Raw genomic sequence first — 21,490 nt, forward strand, 5'->3', positions numbered from 1 at the left:
TACCCACCCTGCACTGTGAATGTTTATACGGTGTGTTCAATAAAGACATGAAAAAGTATAATTGTTTGTGTGTTATTAGTTCTTGGATATAGGGGGCGCTCTTTTAATTTATGGATAAAAAAACGTGCCCGTTTTAAGCGCAATATTTTGTCACGAAAAGATGCTCGACTATGCATATAATTGGCAGCTTTGGAAAGAAAACACTAAGGTTTCCAAAACTGCAAAGATATTATCTGTGAGTCCCACAGAACTCATGCTACAGGCGAAACCAAGATGAAACTTCAACCAGGAAATGGGTAGAATTTTTGAAGCTCTGTTTTCCAATGTCTCCTTATATGGCTGTGAATGCACCAGGAACGAGCCTGCGCTTTCTGTCGTTTCTTCAAGATGTCTGCAGCATTGTGACGTATTTGTAGGCATATCATTGGAAGATTGGCCATAAGAGACTACATTTTCCAGGGGTCCGCCCGGTGTCCTTTGTCTAAATTGGTGCGTAATCTTCAGGTGCGGGCATTTTCTCCTGGGATTCAGGACAGAAAGCACACTTCCACGAACGATGTATCATCAAAGAGATATGTGAAAAACACCTTGAGGATTGGTTCTAAACAACGTTTGCCATGTTTCAGTCGATATTATGGAGTTAATTTGGAAAAAAGTTAGCCGTTTTTATGACTGGATTTTCAGGGTTTTTTTGGTAGCCAAACGTGACGCACCAAACAGAGCGATTTCTCCTAAACAAATAACCTTTCAGGAAAAACTGAACATTTGCTATCTAACAGAGTCTCCTCATTGAAAACATCTGAAGTTCTTCAAAGGTAAATTATTTTATTTGAATGCTTTTCTGGTTTTTGTGAAAATGTTGCCTGCTGAATGCTAACGCTAATGCTAACGCTAAATGCTACGCTAGCTAGCTACTGTTACACAAATGATTGTTTTCCTATGGTTGAGAAGCATATTTTGAAAATCTGAGACGACAGTGTTGTTAACAAAAGGCTAAGCTTGAGAGCTAGCATATTTATTTCATTTCATTTGCGATTTTCATGATTAGTTAACGTTGCGTTATGGTAATGAGCTTGAGGCTGTATTCACGATCCCGGATCCGGGATGGCTAAGTGCAAGAGGTTAAGCAGACTGTTTGTCTATTGTTGTGACATAGATGAAGATCAAATTTGATGACCAATTTATACAGAAATCCAGGTCATTCCAAAGGGTTCACATCATATTTCACTTCATATTACTCGGTGTGTGTGTTTACTCACCAGGCCCAGCAGGCAGCGTATCTCATAGATGGCTCCTATACAGCCCAGGAAGCCCATGGCCATGGAGAGAGACCCCACACTGATGAAAATGTAGGACACTACCTTCAGGGTAGTAGAGGATTCCTCTGTAGGGAAGACATAGTGGAAAAGGTAAACTCTCAGCCCACAACAGACCATACAATAAACCAGAATCCATTTTACCTACTAGCTAAAATCAGGCCTACTCCTGGACTAAAAGGTATGCTCAACTAAAAAGGTATGCACATGTGGCAGGTGAAGTACCATCTAACCAGTGCATTCAGTAGTACCATAGTCAAGCAAAGCAATGCGGTCTGCCACAGACCAGGGCTCAAATGAGGCATTCTAAACATTCTAGCAATTCTCTGTACTACAAGAGTTTAAATGGCCCACCAGAGCAAAGGAGGAGATACAGAGCATTCACAAAGTATTGAGAACCCTTGTTGTTTTCCACATTTTGTTACATTACAGCCTTATTTTAAAATTAATTAAATATTTTTCCCCTCATCAGTTTACACACAATACCTCATAATGACAAAGCAAAAAACAGTTTTTTTTGGTGCTAATTCATGTAAAATAAAATAAACGGAAATGTCACATTCACATAAGTATTCAGAACCTTTACTTAGTACTTTGTTGAAGCACCTTTGGCAGCGATTACAGCCTCGAGTCTTCTTGGGTATGATGCTACAGGCTTGGCACACTTGTACTTGGGGAGCTTCTCCCATTCTTCTCCGCAGATCCTCTCAAGGTTTGTCAGCGTCGCTGCACAGCTATTTTCAGGTCCCTCCAGAGATGTTAGATCGGGTTCAAGTCCGAGCCCTGGCTGGGCCACTCAAGGACATTCAGAGACTTTTCCCGAAGACACTCCTGCATTGTCTTGGCTGTGTGTTTTGGGTCGTTGTCCTGTTGGAAGGTGAACCTTTGCCCCAGTCTGAGGTCCTGAGCGTTCTGGAGTAGGGTTTTATCAAGGATCTCTCTGTACTTTGCTTCGTTCATTTTTCTCTTGATCCTAACCTCATCTTTTATCTAGTTCTCTCTCTTGGAGGAGGTCCAGAGAAGCTCCAGAGGCCCAATCTCTGTCTGAAATTAAGCGTGGCTCATAGCTCTGGATCTGGGACACGGCTCCAAATCACTGGGGCCACAGCCAGAAGAACCAGAGAGTCCTATATACTGCATGATAACCTTTACTCAACCCTGTTCCATGAATAATACAATCACAATATAGTCACATCAAACCAGCCAAAATGCTCTAAAGATAAAACACTATAAGTCACTTCAAAGTATTGGCTCAGATTGCAGGATATATTAATTTCAGAACCTGCCTTTGTTAAATCTATACTGTGGCAATACCAGTCACCTTATATGAATGGTAAACTACTGTTTGTGTAGCCTATTGTTATTTTATAATTTATTTTAAAAGAAAGTTGTCTTTAAAAAGTATGGTAATTTCTTATCAAGATTGGGCGAAATATCCCTGGACTGTCCATATTTGAAATGTGTATTAAATTAAGTCAATCATGATACTTTAGGCCTATATAATGATGTTTTTTATCAAGTGAAAATGTAGTGTAATAAAGTTATTTCAAATAGCACACATTATCTTTCTATTCAAGGTGAAACAGCCCACTATTTCTATATTCTTATACTCTAATAAGTATTTTTTCACTCATAAGTCTTACTGTTTCCACGGGAGTCCAGAACGTAGACGCAGCTGCCTAGTATCATAATCACATGGCAAGGTAACATGAGAGACCAACTGATCTGTAAGATTTTTTTGTTTGATTTAACACGCAGGTGCATGTTATCTCCCGTTAGTATCGTTTTAAGAAATACAGCGTTAACGTGCAGGGGCACGTTAAGTTCTGCATTTTCGTTGCAATTGACCCTACATGCCCATGAAGGATAAACAATGCCTGTATAATCATATATATATTCTACAGTATAGCTATAGTGAAAGTAAACCAAGTCAGCGTAGTACAGTACATCACTGTGTGTATGTACTGTGTACAGACAGACATATATAGGCTATCAGTAGCGTTCGTCTTCCTCCTCTTCTGAGGAGGAGTAGCAAGGATCGGAGCACCAATGCGCAGCGTGGTACGTGTTCATGATGAATTTATTAAACACAGAACACTAAAACAAAAATAACAAAGAGAATGACACGAAACAAAACAGTCCTGTCTGGTGACATACACAAAGACAGAAAACAATCACCCACAAAACACAGGTGGGAAAAGGCTACCAAAGTATGATTCTCAATCAGAGACAACTAACGACACCTGCCTCTGATTCAGAACCATACCAGGTCAAACGCAAAACACAATATAGAAAAACGAACACAGACAACCCACCCCAACTCACACCCTGACCAACCTAAAACAAAGACATAACAAAAGAACTAAGGTCAGAACGTGACACTATCCAACTTCAGACAGGCAAAAACACATACATTTATACACACACTCATAACCTACATGCATGCATATGTCAGTGGCAGTGGTTATGGGATAATGAAAAGGCCTGGGTTTCACAGGGTGGGTCTACTACTAAGTATAGAGCAGGACACCCCATACAGACAGACTGTATGTGGCTCAGGACTATAATTTATGGGGATGTAACACACACACTGATCTATATCCAGTAAAGCCCTCTCCAATGTGCATGTGTGTGTGTTACACACATACGGCACTACAGAGCCATACTGAAATACGCTAGTTAAAAGGGCTCACACACAGAAAACACAGATCTAAGCTCCACCTGTCTTACAGGACTTGGCATCCGCTGACAGGAGCCTCTCACTACAAAACACAGATTCTTTGTGGATATAGAAGAGAGAGAGGAGCAGTTGTACTGAGCACCAGTGTACTATACTGTAAGACTCAAAGCACGTGAAGTAAGGAACACAGTGGACTGACAGAGATCAGCCCAATACTTCCTAACTCTGACCAAGGTCATTGGTGACAGAAAAGTTAGCAAACAAAACAGTGAAACTTGCATGCAGACTTCATTTCACAGCTGGATACTTTCTAAAAGCAGGATCTCAAGGTCTTCAGATTAGTAACTTCTCTCCGAATGCAAATCTTGTCACATCTGCTCCTGCTACGCCCTCTGGTGTTCATCCGGTGTCTTCTTGACCTGCAGTTACTCCCCCTGTACACTCTCTCTCCCTCTCTGTGTGATTGTAGACAGGTGTGCTGGAGTCAGAGCAGATCCCTACCAGCTGCAACTTGTTCCATAATAAAGACCTCTACAAATACTCAGTCCTGCCACTTCCACTCTGCCAGATCATAATCTCTGCTCAGTCAGTTCACGATTCTAGCCATTTATGATTATTCAAGATCCTGTTACTCTGCTGTGCCTGTTACCCTGCCTGACACCATTTATCCTATCATTGCATTTACCGATCTGTCTCTGGCTCCTGTCTCCTGTTCCACATTCACCACCCAACGACCTTGGATTCCCGTCAGGATCTGCTTACCCTGTTCTACTCAGCTAACTCCAACCTCAGTCTCCACATCTGTTTTTCTGCAAATCATCCGAGCTTCCCCAGATCTGCACTCCATATCTCTCTGTGTAACAATAAATATTTTGGTTCATTCATCCCTGTTTCCTCATCTGAGTCTGCTCTTGGGTTCCCCTGTGTCGCTCCGTGTAACACATCTGTATTCTCTAGTGGTAGCGTAGCTAAAACACAACTTTTCCCTGTAGTCAGGATGTGTTCTCTGCTCTACTCTGTCTTGTACTATGGCACATTTCCAAGTAGGTCTCCTTCCCCTGGAACTTTCCACAGAAACGTACATTTATAGAGTTTATTTCAAGGATGCGTCCCAAATGGCACCCTATTCCCTTCGACCAGGGCCCATAGGGTGCCATTTGGAATCCAGCAGCTGCTCAGACTTAGGGGGATTATTTGTCATAGCAGGGTTCAGTGTATAAACATTTCCAGCTAGGGCAACATATTTAGTCTGTATTCAAATACCGAATGAACGCATCAAATGGAGTACATATTCTCATTTTAAACACAGTGATTCCACATTGAACTCAAATTCAATCTGTAAGACAGATATAATATATCACGTTTTTACCTCAACAAGATTCAGTGTAGGATACATGTGAACTGAAAAAACATTCCCTGAGCTAAACTGCTAAATGCAGCCGTTTGAGATTGAACCCAAATTCAACCTGTACAATGGATATAATACCTATTTTTACCTCATAATGTGTGTGTTTGTGTACATTGAACAAATCTTTCTATGAGCTATAATCTTTCTCTCATCTTAACTGAAGTATAGCCTTGCAGATCATAATTTCACACTGAGTTTTGGCACAAGATCGCAGATCTCCCTCACCAAGGCCAAGGTCTTTTGTTTAAATATATGTCAAGCTGTGTTTTTGCGAGCACTCCAATGATGAACTGTGTGTCACGCTCGTCACTATGGTGAACTACTAACAGAGTGGCACTGATAGAGAGAGAACAGTAGTCCAGTAGCTACTCCCATGGTGGAACAGCTGGACTCAGAGAGTCGGTCCCCATGGAGGAGGAAGGGGGAGAAAAAGGAGAATGAGTATAGTGAGCCCCTCGAGAAGGAAGAGGGGATATCCTAAGGGTTCCCAACCTTCTTGATTTGAGGGGTAGATATAAAACGACGCATAAATCCATGATGCTTTAGGCTAGAAGCAAGCGGTAAAATGCCAGAGGAAGACACGACTCTGATGCACATGGTTTTTCTCTATGACATTCAGGAGCTGAGCTACAACCTTTTAAAGTTGAGGAGTCATTACAAATTGACTTGGGAAGTAATCTTATACAATGTGTGACTGTCGCTATCAATTGATCAATCCACTTTCTGTAAAAAATAATACGTATAATTAAATTGAGGGTTCATATAGATTATCATAATGAAACATTTGGTAGTGGAATAATATTTGGGAAAATTGGGGTCTAGATTTGATTTTCCTTATCAATTATTATACATTTTATTATTATTGTCTTCAGTCTTGTTAAACTACGTAGAATTGCAGGTAATAAGCTTAAAACAAGTCTATATACAGTGGGGGGAACAAGTATTTGATACACTGCCAATTTTGCAGGTTTTCCTACTTACAAAGCATGTAGAGATCTGTCATTTTTTTATCATAGGTACACTTCAACTGTGAGAGACGGAATCTAAAACAAAAATCCAGAAATTCACATTGTATGATTTTTAAGTAATTATTTGCATTTTATTGCATGACATAAAGTATTAGATTACCTACCAACCAGTAAGAATTCCGGGTCTCACAGACCTGTTAGTTGTTCTTTAAGAAGCGCTCCTGTTCTCCACTTATTACCTGTATTAACTGCACCTGTTTGAACTCGTTACTTGTATAAAAGACACCTGTTCACACACTCAATCAAACAGACTCCAACCTCTCCACAATGGCCAAGACCAGAGAGCTGTGTAAGGACACCAGGGATAAAATTGTAGACCTGCACAAGGCTGGGATGGGCTATAGGACAATAGGCAAGCAGCTTGGTGAGAAGGCAACAACTGTTGGCGCAATTATTAGAAAATGGAAGAAGTTCAAGATGACGGTCAATCACCCTTGGTCTGGGGCTCCATGCAAGATCTAATCTCGTGGGGCATCAATGATCATGAGGAAGGTGAGGGATCAGCCCAGAACTACACGGAAGGACCTGACCAATGACCTGAAGAGAGCTGGGACCACAGTCTCAAAGAAAACCATTAGTAACACACTACGCCATCATGGATTAAAATCCTGCAGCGCACGCAAGGTCCCCCTACTCAAGCCAGCGCATGTCCAGGCCCGTCTGAAGTTTGCCAATGACCATCTGGATGATCCAGAGGAGGAATGGGAGAAGGTCATGTGGTCTGATGAGACAAAAATAGAGCTTTTTGGTCTAAACTCCACTCTCCGTGTTTGGAGGAAGAAGAAGGATGAGTACAATCCCAAGAACACCATCCCAACCGTGAAGCATGGAGGTGGAAACATCATTCTTTGGGGATGCTTTTCTGCAAAGGGGACAGGACGACTGCACCGTATTGAGGGAAGGATGGATGGGGCCATGTATCGCGAGATCTTGGCCAACAACCTCCTTCCCTCAGTAAGAGCATTGAAGATGGGTCGTGGCTGGGTCTTCCAGCATGACAACGACCCAAAACACACAGCCAGGGCAACTAAGGAGTGGCTCTGTAAGAAGCATCTCAAGGTCCTGGAGTGGCCTAGCCAGTCTCCAGACCTGAACCCAATAGAAAATCTTTGGAGGGAGCTGAAAGTCCCTATTGCCCAGCGACAGCCCCGAAACCTGAAGGATCTGGAGAAGGTCTGTATGGAGGAGTGGGCCAAAATCCCTGCTGCACTGTGTGCAAACCTGATCAAGAACTACAGGAAACGTATGATCTCTGTAATTTGCAAACAAAGGTTTCTGTACCAAATATTAAGTTCTGCTTTTCTGATGTATCAAATACTTATGTCATGCAATAAAACGCAAATTAATTACTTAAAAGTCATACAATGTAATTTTCTGGATTTTTGTTTTAGATTCCGTCTTTCACAGTTGAAGTGTACCTATGATAAAAATTACAGACCTCTACATGCATTGTAAGTAGGAAAACCTGCAAAATCGGCAGTGTATTAAAAATACTTGTTCTCCCCACTGTATATTCTAGGTTGGGGGCATTTTTTTTTTTTATGTGAAAAAGGGGGTCCTGGGGAAAAAGGTAAGGGTATGGTGCGAGGGAATAGGGGGAGGATACAGGATCTCAGCTATCTGTAGAACAGCTGGATAATAAAAACAATGCACGATAAAGAGACTGGGGCCAGGGCTGTGCTTTGTGTTATGTCCCGGACACCCGACCTTGGTCAGAACAGATGGTGGTTCAGTATACCATATTCACAATGAGTGTCAGAGTATTAGTAGTGCGGATTTAGGATTGGCTACACCTTTTAGATTATAATGAATAAGATTATATGGCAGATCCTAGATCAGCAGAGAGGGATGATCGCCTAGGCTAAGCAGCAGGCATCAATCAACATTCAGTGACCTTGGAAAACATCAAGAGGGAAATGCCGATTCGAGAATCTCCATCCCTCAGTGATATATTTAATTTAGCCTTTATTTAGCCATGAAGTCCCATGAGATGAGTCATATTGTTTTAAAGGAGACCCAGTGGAAAATGATGACCCAGGCCAGACCTGAGAGGTCCGGGAAACATGTTAAGTTTCTATGTGTGTGTGTGTGTGTGTGTGCGTGTCACAGGGAAGAGAGGTCCGGGAAACACTTCCAGTTCTGTCCAGTTAATACTCTCTCCAGACTAAATATAGACTATCTACTACTCCACCTAACCTTCTGCGAGAGATCTCACTGGTCGCTCCAGCAATACAACTCGTTGACGGAGTTGGAATCAACTAGAATTAAGTTCAGAGTTATGCAGGAAAAGAATCCTACACGCCAAGAGAAGTACATTTCCAAGAGCAGTTCAAATAGAAAGTTGGATATGTATGCATATATGACTCGTTTCAGGAAACTAGGCGTATGTCGCAAGTCACGACTTCACAGGAGAGGCTTCAACTTTAATGTTTTATTTTTTTTTAATCAAAATGGGTTTTCGGGCAGAAATGCCTTCTTGAACATTTGAACTTTCATGTGCCTTAATAACAAACGTGAATGCCATCTGTGCCATTTAGCCACAGAAAAAGTCAGGAACCTTCCCACTAGCCATGATTGGCTGAGATAATGAATGGGCTGGACATGCCGAGAGATGAGTTTCGGATTGGTCTACCGTGTAGCATCTTCTGTCTATAAAATGAGCTGCTCGTTATGAGTCGATAAGCCTTTCTACTGCAGTTTTTTATAAAGATATAACGTTAGCCATGGAGTACTACAAATGTGTTGCTACTTCTCTCTAACATTGCTGCCCTGAATTTATCAGACAAAGGTCAGTGGGAAAAAGTTGTGATGGATTACTTTCAGGAGGACAATCGTACCATGCTCACTCTCTCTGACTCTGAAAATGAAATCAGACAATGTGAACCAGAGTGACTTGACACAATGGGCCAAGCAAGCTGTACAAACAAAACAGAAATGACACAAGACGTGTTATTTAATGAAAGGGGTTTTGCAGTCTGCTGTGAAGCATTCATCCATGTATACGGGTAAGAGTCTAGCTACAGATTCAGATATTATACATACAGTTGAAGTCGGAAGTTTACATACACTTAGGTTGGAGTCATTAAAACATGTTTTTCAACCACCTCACAAATTTCTTGTTAAAACCTCTCTGGGATATGTGGGACGGTAGCGTCCCACTTGGCCAAAAGCCAGAGAAAATGCAGAGCGCCAAATTCAAATAAATTCCTGTAAAAATCAAACTTTCATGAAATCACACATGTAAGATACCAAATTAAAGCTACACGTGTTGTGAATCCAGCCAACATGTCAGATTTCAAAAAGGCTTTTCGGCGAAAGCAAACGATGCTATTATCTGAGGATAGCACCTCCATAAACAAAAGAATCCAGCCAACATGTCAGATTTCAAAACATCACAAATGGCTTTTTCGATTCATTCCGTCCATATATATCCAAAATGTCAATTTATTTGCAAAAAAACACGGGTTCCAACTTGATGCTATTATCTGAGGATAGCACCTGCATAAACAAAAACTGAAGCATGAGATCAAACAGTACCCCCTCGTTCAAGATGGCCGTACTTCTTCATCACACAAAGGAATAACCTCCACCAATTTCTAAAGACTGGTGACATCCAGCGGAACTGCAACCAAGTCCCTTAGAAATCTGGATTCCCAATGAAAATCCATTGAAAAGAGGGTGACCTCAAAAAAAATAATCTGAATGGTTTGTCCTCAGGGTTTCGCCTGCTACATAAATTCTGTTATACTCACAGACATGTAGACATGATTCAAACAGTTTTAGAAACTTCAGAGTGTTTTCTATCCAAATCTACTAATAATATGCATATCCTGGCTTCTGAGCCAGAGTAGCAGGCCGTTTATTTTGGACACGCTTTTCATCCAGACATGAAATCTTATCTTCTGGGGATGAGTAGCAGGTAGTTGAATTTGGGCATGCTTTTCCTCCAAAATTCCAAATGCTGCCCCCTATCCTAGAGAACTTAACAAACTATAGTTTTCGCACGTCGGAAGTAATTTTTTCAACAATTGTTTACAGACAGATTATTTCACTTATAATTCACTGTATCACAATTCCAGTGGGTCAGAAGTTTACATACACTAAGTTGACTGTGCTTTAAAAAACTTGGAAAATTCCAGAAACTGTCATGGCTTTAGAAGCTTCTGATAGGCTAATTGACATCATTTGAGTCAATTGCAGGTGTACCTGTGGACGTACTTCAAGGCCAACCTTCAATCTCAGTGCCTCTTTGCTTGACATCATGGGAAAATCAAAAGAAATCAGGCAATACCTCAGAAAAAACAATTGTAGACCTCCACATGTCTGGTTCATCCTTGGGAGCAATTTCCAAATGCCTGAAGGTACCATGTTCATTTGTACAAACAATAGTACGCAAGTATAAACACCATGGGACCACGCAGCCGTCATACCGCTCAGGAAGAAGACGCTGTCTGTTTCCTAGAGAGGAATGTGCTTTGGTGCGTAAAGTGCAAATCAATCCCAGAATAACAGCAAAGGACCTTGTGAAGATGCTGGAGGAAACAGGTACAAAAGTATCTATATCCACATTAAAACCATTCCTATATCGACATAACCTGAAAGGCCACTTAGCAAGGAAGAAGCCACTGCTCCAAAACCGCCATAAAAAAAGCCAGACTACGGTTTGCAACTGCACATTGGGACAAAGATCGTACTTTTTGGAGAAATGTCCTCTGGTCTGATGACAAACAAATTGGACTGTTTGGCCATAATGACCATCGTTAGGTTAGGAGGAAAAAGGGGGCTTGCAAGCTGAAGAACACTATCATAACCGTAAAAGCACGGGGGTGGCAGCATCATGTTGTGGGGGTACTTTGCTGCAGGAGGGACTGGTGGACTTCACAAAATAGATGGCATCATGGGGCGGAACATATGTGGATATATTGAAGCAACATCTCAAGACATCATTCAGGAAGTTAAAGCTTGGTCGAAAATGGGTCTTCCAAATGGACAATGACCCCAAGCATAGTTCCAAAGTTGTGGCAAAATGGCTTAAGGACAACAAAGTCAATCCTATAGAAAATGTGTGGGCAGAACTGAAAAAGCGTGTGGAAGGAAGCCTACAAACCTGACTCAGTTACACCATCTCTGTCAGGAGGAAATAGCCAAAATTCACCCAACTTATTGTGGCAAGCTTGTGGGAGGCTACCCGAAACGTCTGACCCAAGTTAAACAATTTCAAAGCAATGCTACCAAATACTAATATGTATTGTGTATGTGTATGTAAACTTCTGAACCACCGGGAATGTGATTAAAGAAATAAAAACTGAAATAAATCATTCTCTCTACTATTATTCTGACATTTCACATTCTTTAAATAAAGTGGTGATTCTAACTGACCCAAAACAGGGAATTTTTACTAGGATTAAATGTCAGGAATTGTGAAAAACTGAGTTTAACTGTATTTGGCTAAGGTGTCTGTCACGTTCTGACCTTTAAATCCTTTGTTTTGTATTTAGTTAGTATGGTCAGGGTGTGAGTTGGGTGGGCAGTCTATGTTTGTTTTTCTATGATTTGGGTATTTCTATGTTTCGGCCTAGTATGGTTCTCAATCAGAGGCAGGTGTCATTAGTTGTCTCTGATTGAGAATCATACTTAGGTAGCCTGGGTTTCACTGTGCGTTTGTGGGTGATTGTTCTTGTCTCTGTGTTTTGCACCAGATAGGACTGTTTAGGTTTTCACACGTTTCTTGTTTTTGTAATTCAGTTGTTCATGTTTACGTATTAAAAGAACCATGGACACTTACCACGCCGCATATTGGTCCTCTGATCCTTTTCGCCTCTCCTCTTCGGAAGAAGAGGAGGAAATCCCTGACAGTGTCTGTAAACTTCTGACTTCAACTGTATCTAATTTTGTCAGTTGTTTTTATTGCAAGTTGACTGTTAGCTAGCTAGCTGACGCTAGGTGGCTGGCTCGCTAACTAACATTATGTGTATGATCTGTGGAGTAATATTATCTCAGAAATCCATTTGCATTGCTAGTTGTAGCCTAATGTTAGCTAGACAGGAACTAGCTAACATTGAACTTTATTTGGTTAACTTAGCTAGCTATGACAATCGATTTGTATTGCTAGTACTCTATGGATTAGGATTATGGTTCATTGTTTAGCTAGCATGTCTAAACAAAAGATTGGATTGATTACATGACACATCAAGTTAGACAGGTGTGTCTGATGGTGATTACGGCTATCTATTGTATTATAATGTTAAAATATTTGTATCTGGAATTTGACTTTCAGCATCAGTAGAACACGCCTGACTCTCCTCCACCAGTCATACAAGGAGAATGCTCTAATGCCTCCCATCAAAAAGAGAGCTGGCTCAAGCAAGCAATTGTTTACAGTGAGCAGTCGGTCGCTCTGCAGTGGTCAAAACAAGAAAAAGTTTGTGCTCTGGTATTGTGCCTGGCGGACCATGCACAAACTCCACCATAGTCTTGACATTCACTTCCTGGTGGAAAGCTATGGCTTGCAACAACACCTGATTCCGTAGTGCAGGCCGCTGCCACAGATCAAGCAGTACCAGCACTTCAGGTGAATATTATTTTCACTGCATTGTATGAGGTTATTCTTCTTATCTGAACTTGGGAGATGAATTGATGTTATGCAAGGTTGTAATGTCCTCTACATTTTTTTTGTTATTTCCTGTTTTACAGCTTTGATGCTCTGGAGCCTGGTATTGTTGTCTCCAAGGAGCATTCGGACTCAGTCGTGACCAGGTTTTAGCTGCTGCGCAATGCTGACATCCTTCCTCCCATTGATGGTCAGCCTGTACAAGCACCACCTTGACTGGACACAGCTAGACAAACATATATTTTTGACAAGATCAGGGAGTTTTGCGACAAAGAGGCTATGGACATCACATGCCCTGCACCAAAGTCAATGGCAGCACAGAAACACTCCGAATATAGATTCCCTTGTTCATGCGTGGTTTGGACTTGGAGCGAGTTCCCAGTGATCAACACTATCTGCAGTGCCTCTATTCACATGACTCTCTCCTAACACACGTGCCATACGTTGCTACTACAATTAAAAAAATGTATCCTGCTGCTCAACCACTTTTCCCTTGATTGTATGCATATAACTACCTCATACATCACTGATATCGTTATTGATATTGTTCTTGAACATAATGTATATTATTATAATTTTTTTTCTACAGGCATTGACACTTGTTATTTTTTTCTTTATATTGACACTCTCTTTTTGATATTGCTACTATGCAAGTAACCATTTCGCTTTACCGTTTACTCCTTCTGTAGAGACCCATCCACTTAACAAGATGTGGCTGTAGGATTATAGCATTTCTTTTACATGACCCATCAATTTAGACAAGTGTCATCTACTATTTATAAAATATTTGTATCTGTTTAACTGAAAATTTTCCTTATTGTAGGCTCCTACTTTTACCTCTTAGCCTTAATCTTTACTACACTACTCATTGTGTAGCACATGACCTCACATATGAATCCTTAAGGAAATGGGTGGGGCTGGCTTAAGAGGGTGTGAACAATGGGTGTAGACAAAGAAGAGTTCTCCAGTAGGTACCAAATCATTCAAGGGCCATTTTCTCAAAAGTGAGGTTACACATTTATCAACGTTCAAAGCAGAATTACTTTCCCATTGTTCCTCAAATACAGCGTAAGATAAACCATTTTGTAGCCCTGTGTCTCTGCTTTTATCTAATGTTTTTTCAAATGTTGCTACATAACACCAAATTAAGGTGGTCGGTCACATATGGAGACAATATAGGAAATAAGGTGACATGCTGTGTGAACGGCAAAGTTAGTAGGGTTGAAGTAAGCTGTCATCCTCTAACACAGTATGAAACTACTTCAGATGTTAATCACCAACCTATCGCTAGTGATCTGTCACTTCCGCCTGTATGTGTTTGCATTTGCGCATGCGTGTGTGTGCATGCGTGCCTGCCGAACCATATAGCTGTTTCTAGTGGTTGAGAGTACCATACGCTATCTATCAGTTGTGGGTCACATTTTTGTTTTAGTGCTTACATCTGCTCTTAACTTATGGCCCTCTTCCCTTGGGTTGGTGTTTGTGGGAATGAGACAAGTAAGATGAGAGCCACTTTAACTGCACAGACTGGGCTAAGGATTTCGGATTGGACATGGATTGAGGTAGTAACAGTAGTAACACTTTGGGATCTGACAAGCACAATTTCCAATCTCTACTTTTGGATTCCCCTGTGCATAGAACACTTGAGCAAAGATAGACAGTATCAACAACTATCAGGCAAGATCACAAAGGGTGTGTGTATGCCTGTGTTCTTACTTACGCAGAACTGCGATGAAGCTCTGATTATCCAGGAGAACCCACAGTCCAAAGCCCATGATCAATGCTCCAAAGATCTACAGAGGGAAAAGGAATTGAGTTACAAGGTGGCACTCATTTTCATGGTCCATAGAGCCAGATAGCAACAATTGTCCTGGACCAGTACAATACAATAGAGGCAGGTAGATTCTTACTGAAAATGTTGGGCTCATTGCAAACCAGATCAGTGAGATAACAAATAGAGAGAACTTGAAAAGCGGTGTGTCTCTAAAATAAGAAATTATAGTATGTCTGCTCCCTCTCTTTCTCTCTTCTTTTTCAAGTCTGGTGCACTCAGCCTGTTGTTACATTGGTATCGTTTGTATCATTTTACTTTGCCTGGGAGAACTATTAGCAAGTGGCTAGGCTTAGCTGTACCACAGGCTCTGACATAGAAACAAACAGAGTATGGCTTTGTGTCCATGGTTGCACCTTTACAATGCAGAAAACCACCTCTCTCTAGCTCAAACCGTTCAAAACTAAAGACCTATTTTACCGGAGCAAAAGAAAATTACTTCTAGTATGGTTTCGTAAGACTCTCTTAAAGGGGTACACACAAATTAATCATCATGAGTAAGGAAAAATAGTTTAAATAAAACCTATCTATAAAATACATCTTAAGAGAACATGTATGATTTTGCAGTATGAATTAGATGAGATGGAGGTCATTACCATTAAATGAATTAATCAAAAAATGCTAGGTGCCGCAGAATTTTTATATCCCATCAAGGTGTGCCACGGTTCAAAAAAGGTTAGGAACCACTGGTCTACACCACACCTTCTCTACTGTAACAGATCCGTCAGGAGACCTCCCATTCAGACTAACCTAACACATAAAGGGCCAGATTGAAAAGTTCTGAAAGGGAACTAGCCAATAGAGGAGCCAGGTCTAGACCAGAACCAAAAGGTCTGAACCTGATCAGAGTTTCTTGTTTAATTTTCATTTCCGGTCCAGACCACGTCCTTTTCTGACACTCACCTCCAGCAACGAGCGGATGTTTTAGACAGCCAGATTATCTGCCAATTATCTGGTAACAAGTCTATAAAGTGTAGCCTAGCGGTTAGCGCGTTGGGCCAGTAACCGAAAGGTCGCTGGTTTGAATCTCTGAGCTGACAACATGAAAAATGTGTCAATGTACCCTTGAACAAGGCACTTCACCCTAATTGCTCCTGTAAGTCTCTCTGGATATCAGTGTCTGCTAAATAACTCAAATGTAAAAATGTAGCCTAAAGTGCAGTGTGGAGTTTATAGGGACCATGTCTGGTAGTGGGGGGGGGGTCAACCCAAAAGATGAGAGGTTCCTAATTCACCACTTTCCCTTGGCTTGGAAATGGAAACCTAATTGAGAACTCTTCATTTAGACTAGAGGGTCTGTTTCAACCTCATTAGGTCCATATAAACTAGTACTATGTAGTCCACTACTAGCCTCTGTCCACAGATGCTTTCCATTAAGGGCGGTGAGTGTTCACATCAAAAGCCTGAGTCACATTTACTACACACCAGACACACAGTGAATAAATTGGAAAGGAGGTAAAGAGTCAGGTTGGACATCATCAGTGAAGGTTTAATATAGGAGCTGTTGTGTCAGTTTCAGGATGGACTGTCTGGGTTTTGATCAAACACACTTGTAGGTTGCGTTTGAAGAGTGAAGTCTCTGCCAGGTGAAGTCTTTTGACCTCAATGGTATTTCCTACCTTTCTAAATAAAGGTTAGAAGATGAAAACCACCAGTTCTGACTGTGTTGCTACAGTACAGTACTACAACACTTATCACTTTGGAAAGTAACACGTACTCTGCTAATCTCTGGGATATTTCAATAAACAGCCTACCATATTCAAATGATAATGAAAACAGGAACAACATGGAAAGAACAGCAAACAGAAACTGGTCAGTGGGCACTGGACACACACATTTTCTATGAATGATCTTCAATAACTACTAGTCATTATACACAGAGTAATATTCTCTTAAGTCAGATGGATTTGATGCAAATGAAGGCTACAGTGGCTGGGGTTGACATAAATATCCATTGACATAGATAGCAGGCTAGGGCTGAAGGTGGTGATGTCACTTACAAAGAAGAGGAGGTTGAAGAGGAACAGGAAGTACTTAGTTGCCGTGATGCATCCCTTCCCCATGGTTACGACTCTGCAACTGAGAGAAAGAAACAGTTAGGTTAGATGAAGGCTACTTTTTATTTGTTTTATTTAACCTTTATTTAACCAGGTAAGCTAGTTGAGAACAAGTTCTCATTTAAAACTGCGACCTGGCCAAGATCAAGCAACGCAGTGTGACACAAACAACAACACAGAGTTACACATGTAATAAACAAGCATACAGTCAATAACACAATAGAAAAAAAGTCTATATACAGTGTGTGCAAATGGCGTGAGGAGGTAAGGCAATAAATAGGCCATAGTAGCGAAGTAATTACAATTTAGCAGATTAACACTGGAGTGATAGATGGGCAGATGATGATGTATAAGTAGTGATACTGGTGTGCAAAAGAGCAGAAAAGTACATTTAAAAAATATGGGGATGAGGTAGGTAGATTGGGTGGGCTATTTACAGATGGACTATGTACAGTTGCAGCGATTGGTTAGCTGCTCAGATAGCTGATGTTTAAAGTTAGTGAGAGAAATATAAGCCTCCAGGTTCAGCGATTTTTGCATTTCATTCCAGTCACTGGCAGCAGAGAACTGTAAGGAAAGGCGGCCAAAGGAGGTGTTGGCTTTGGGGACGACCAGTGAGATATACCTGCTGGAGCGCGTGCTACGGGTGGGTGTTGTTATCGTGACCAGTGAGCTGAGACAAGGCGGAGCTTTACCTAGCATAGACTTATAGATGACCTGGAGCCAGTGGGTCTGGCGACGAATATGTAGCGAGGGCCAGCCGACTAGAGCATACAGGTCGCAGTGGTGGGTGATATAAGGGGCTTTGGTAAGAAAATGGATGGCACTGTGATAGACTGCATCCAGTTTGCTGAGTAGAGTATTGGAAGCTATTTTGTAGATGACATCGCCGAAGTCGAGGATCGGTAGGATAGTCAGTTTTACTAGTGTAAGTTTGGCGGCGTGAGTGAAGGATGCTTTGTTGCAAAATTTAAAGCCTATTCTAGATTTGATTTTGGATTGGAGATGTTTAACTTCTTATGGATGAGGGGCAGTATTGAGTAGCTTGGATGAATAAGGTGCCCAGAGTAAACTGCCTGCTACTCAGGCCCAGAAGCTAGGATATGCATATTATTAGTAGATTTGGATAGAAAACACTCTGACGTTTCTAAAACTGTTTGAATGATGTCTGTGATTATAACAGAAATCATATGGCAGGCAAACACTGAGAAAAAATCCAACCTGGAAGTGGGAAAACTGAGGGTTGTAGGTTTCAAGTCTTTGCCTATACAATATACAGTGTCTTTGGGGTCATATTGCACATCCTAGGGCTTCCACTAAATGTCAACAGTCTTTAGAACCTTGTTTCAGGCTTCTACTGTGAAGGGAGAGAGAATAAGAGCTGATTGAGTAAGGGGTCTGCCATAAGGCCATGAGCTCGGTCAGGCGCGCATCCGTGAGAGGTAGCTGCGTTCCATTGCATTTCTAAAGACAAAGGAATTCTCCGGTTGAAACATTATTGAAGATTTATGATAAAAACATCCTAAAGATTGATTCTATACATCGTTTGACATGTTTCTACAAACTGTAGAGGATTTATTTTTACTTTTTGTCTGGCCTGCGTGTCGTGAATTTGGATTTTTGAACTAAACGCGCGAACAACAAGGAGGTATTTGGACATAAATTATGGACTTTATCGAACAAAACAAACATTTATTGTGGAACTGGCATTCCTGGGGGTGCATTCTGATGAAGATCATCAAAGGTAAGTGAATATTTATAATACTATTTCTGACTTCTGTTGACTCCACAACATGGCGGATATCTTCATTGCTTGTTTTGGTCTCTGAGTGCTGTACTCAGATTATGGCACGGTGTGCTTTTTCGGTAAAGCTTTTTTGAAATCTGACACAGCGGTTGCATTAAGGAGAAGTTTATCTAAAGTTCCATGCATAACACTTGATTATTTTATCAATGTTTATTATGAGTATTTCTGTAAATTGATGTGGCTCTCTTCAAAATCACAGGATGTTTTGGAAGCAAAACATTACTGAACGTAACGCGCCAATGTAAACTGAGATTTTTGGATATAAATATGAACTTTATCGAACAAAACATACATGTATTGTGTATCATGAAGTCTTATGAGTGTCATCTGATGAAGATCATCAGAGGTTAGTGATGAAATGTATCTCTATTTCCGCTTTTTGTGACACTTTGGCTGGAAAAATGGCTGTGTTTTTCTTTGACTAGGTACTGACCTAACATAATCAGATGGTGTGCTTTTTGAAATCGATCACGGTGGTGGGATTAACAACAATTTTATCTTTAAAATGGTGTGAAATACTTGTATGTTTGAGGAATTTTAATTATGAGCCTTCTGTTTGAATTTGGCGCACTGCAGTATCACAGGATCTCAGCCGTAAGAAGATAATATGAGTCTGGAAGGAGAGTTTACAGTCTAGCCAGACACCTAGGTATTTGTAGTTGTCCACATGTCCTAGGTCAGAACCGTCCAGAGTAGTGATGCTAGTTGGGCGGGTGGATGTGGCCAGCGAACGGTTGAAAAGCATGCATTTGGTTTTACTAGCGTTTAAGAGCAGTTAGAGGCCACGGAAGGTGTGTTGTATGCCATTGAAGCTCATTTGGAGGTTAGTTGACACAGTGTCCAAAGAAGGGCCAGATGTATACCGAATGGTGTTGTCTGCGTAGAGGTGGATCAGGGAATCACCCACAGCAAGAGCGACATCGTTGATATATACAGAGAAAATAGTCGGCCCGAGAATTGAACCCTATGGTACCCCCATAGAGACTGCCAGAGTTCCGGACACACTTTTTTTTTTTTTTTTTTTTTTTTTGACACACTGAACTCTTATCTGAGAAGTAGTTGGTGAACCAGGCGAGGCAGTCATTCGAGAAACCAAGGCTGTTGAGTCTGCCGATAAGAATCCAGTGATTGACAGAGTCGAAAGCCTTGGCCAGGTCAATGAAGACGGCTGCACAGTACTGTCAATTATCAATGGCAGTTATGATATCGTTTAGTACCTTGAGCGTGCCTGAAGTACACCCGTGACCAGCTCGGAAACCGGATTGCACAGCAGAGAAGGTATGGTGGGATTCTAAATGGTCAGTGATCTGTTTATTAACTTGGCTTTCAAAGACTTTACAAAGGCAGGGCAGGATGGATATAGGTCAGTAACAGTTTGGGTCTAGAGTGTCACCCCCTTTGAAGAGGGTGATCACCGCGGCAGCTTTCCAATCTTTAGGAATCTCGGACGATACGAAAGAGAGGTTGAACAGACTAGTAATAGGGTTTGCAACAATGGTGGTGGATAATTTTAGAAAGAGAGGGTCCAGATTGTCTAGCCCAGCTGATTTGTACGGGTCCAGGTTATGCAGCTCTTTCAGAACATCTTCTATCTGAATTTGGGTGAACGAGAAGCTGGGGAGGCTCGGGCAAGTAGCTGAGGAGGTGCGTAGCCATTTGCCCGGGGTTGGGGTAGCCAGGGGGAAAGCATGACATGAATGACAACAAATGAAAAAGCCTGGGAGGAATTATTGTGACAGGTGAGGAACCAAAATGTTGGTCAGTGTTTCCCAGCTGATCCTAATTAGATGTTATATTTTAGTTTTCTCTTACTTCATGTAGCTAGCTAGCTAACATATTAATGCTAGCCTATTCCTCTCTGATTTAGAAGATGTAGTTGCGCAAACAAAATGCTGATCTAAGCCTACATCAGCACTGTTATGAGCCTAGCTATGTTTGCGCTGACTCTGAGTACATTTAGCTAGCCAGCTAACACTATTTATTTTAGCCATAACTTGCTAAGAAAATACAAACTATCTGTTTGTAGACAGTAAGATACACAAACAAATAGCGTAATAATAGAACACTTGCAGATTTATAATGAGAAGCAAAGTGGAAAGCAGCATCATTGTCCTGTTGCATCTAACCATGCAGACAGAGTAAACTGCAACTTGTCGGTAAGTGCCCCTGACTCCGAGGTCGAGCAACAACTTGCTCTCCTTGAGTGACTGTTGGGAAAGTTATGATTAAATGACTGAACAAATCATTTTAAATGGAACTGTAACTAAGTAAACTTATACTCTGTTTTATTATATCTGATTAACAATATGAGTTCATACGATGGGATTGTGTGACACAGACAAGGAGTAATTAAAGTTAATGAACACCATTCCAACTAGGAAGAAACAAATGGGTTGTGGACTGTGTAAACAGATAAGGTCGTTAACCTATGTTTGAACCTACGGAACTGAGCTCTGGGGTTTTTAGATAAGACAGTGAGTGCATTCCTAAGTTTTCTGTTAATTAGAACTGTCAGCTCAGTGGTGATCGATAATGTTGAGGTGTCAAAAGTTACCTGGTAGTGTGTTAGTAAGTTAGAATTAACTTTTCACCTCACTTTGTCCCGGTCGAGAGGAGGGGATTCTGTTAAAACAATGAAATGACGTCATGATTTGTATATAAACTGTTGCTCGTGGTGAAGTGGCAGCGCGCTCCGAGAATAAATTCTGTTACCTATTATTAAAAAGACTAGTCTCCGTCTATTTTATGCAAAC

General features: G+C 41.1%; 1 protein-coding gene across 3 annotated transcripts in view; it reads right to left on the minus strand.

The window, feature by feature from the left end:
• LOC112232482 (CD82 antigen) overlaps positions 1-21,490 on the minus strand; it is a 44,872-nt gene that overhangs the window by 13,598 nt on the left and 9,784 nt on the right. For 2 of the 3 annotated variants that reach the window (XM_024399512.2, XM_042323403.1), the window contains 3 exons: positions 16,874-16,952; positions 14,763-14,835; positions 1,260-1,384 (listed from right to left, as the gene is read on the minus strand). In XM_024399512.2, the coding sequence (XP_024255280.2) occupies positions 1,260-1,384; positions 14,763-14,835; positions 16,874-16,936 (261 nt within the window). In that variant the 5' untranslated portion in view covers positions 16,937-16,952. Of the gene's footprint in view, positions 1-1,259; positions 1,385-14,762; positions 14,836-16,873; positions 16,953-21,291; positions 21,311-21,490 lie in introns of those variants that run through there. The other variant, XM_024399514.2, reaches the window with a different exon arrangement.

This window comes from Oncorhynchus tshawytscha, linkage group LG06, assembly GCF_018296145.1.
Source record: "Oncorhynchus tshawytscha isolate Ot180627B linkage group LG06, Otsh_v2.0, whole genome shotgun sequence".
Lineage (NCBI taxonomy): Eukaryota > Metazoa > Chordata > Actinopteri > Salmoniformes > Salmonidae > Oncorhynchus > Oncorhynchus tshawytscha.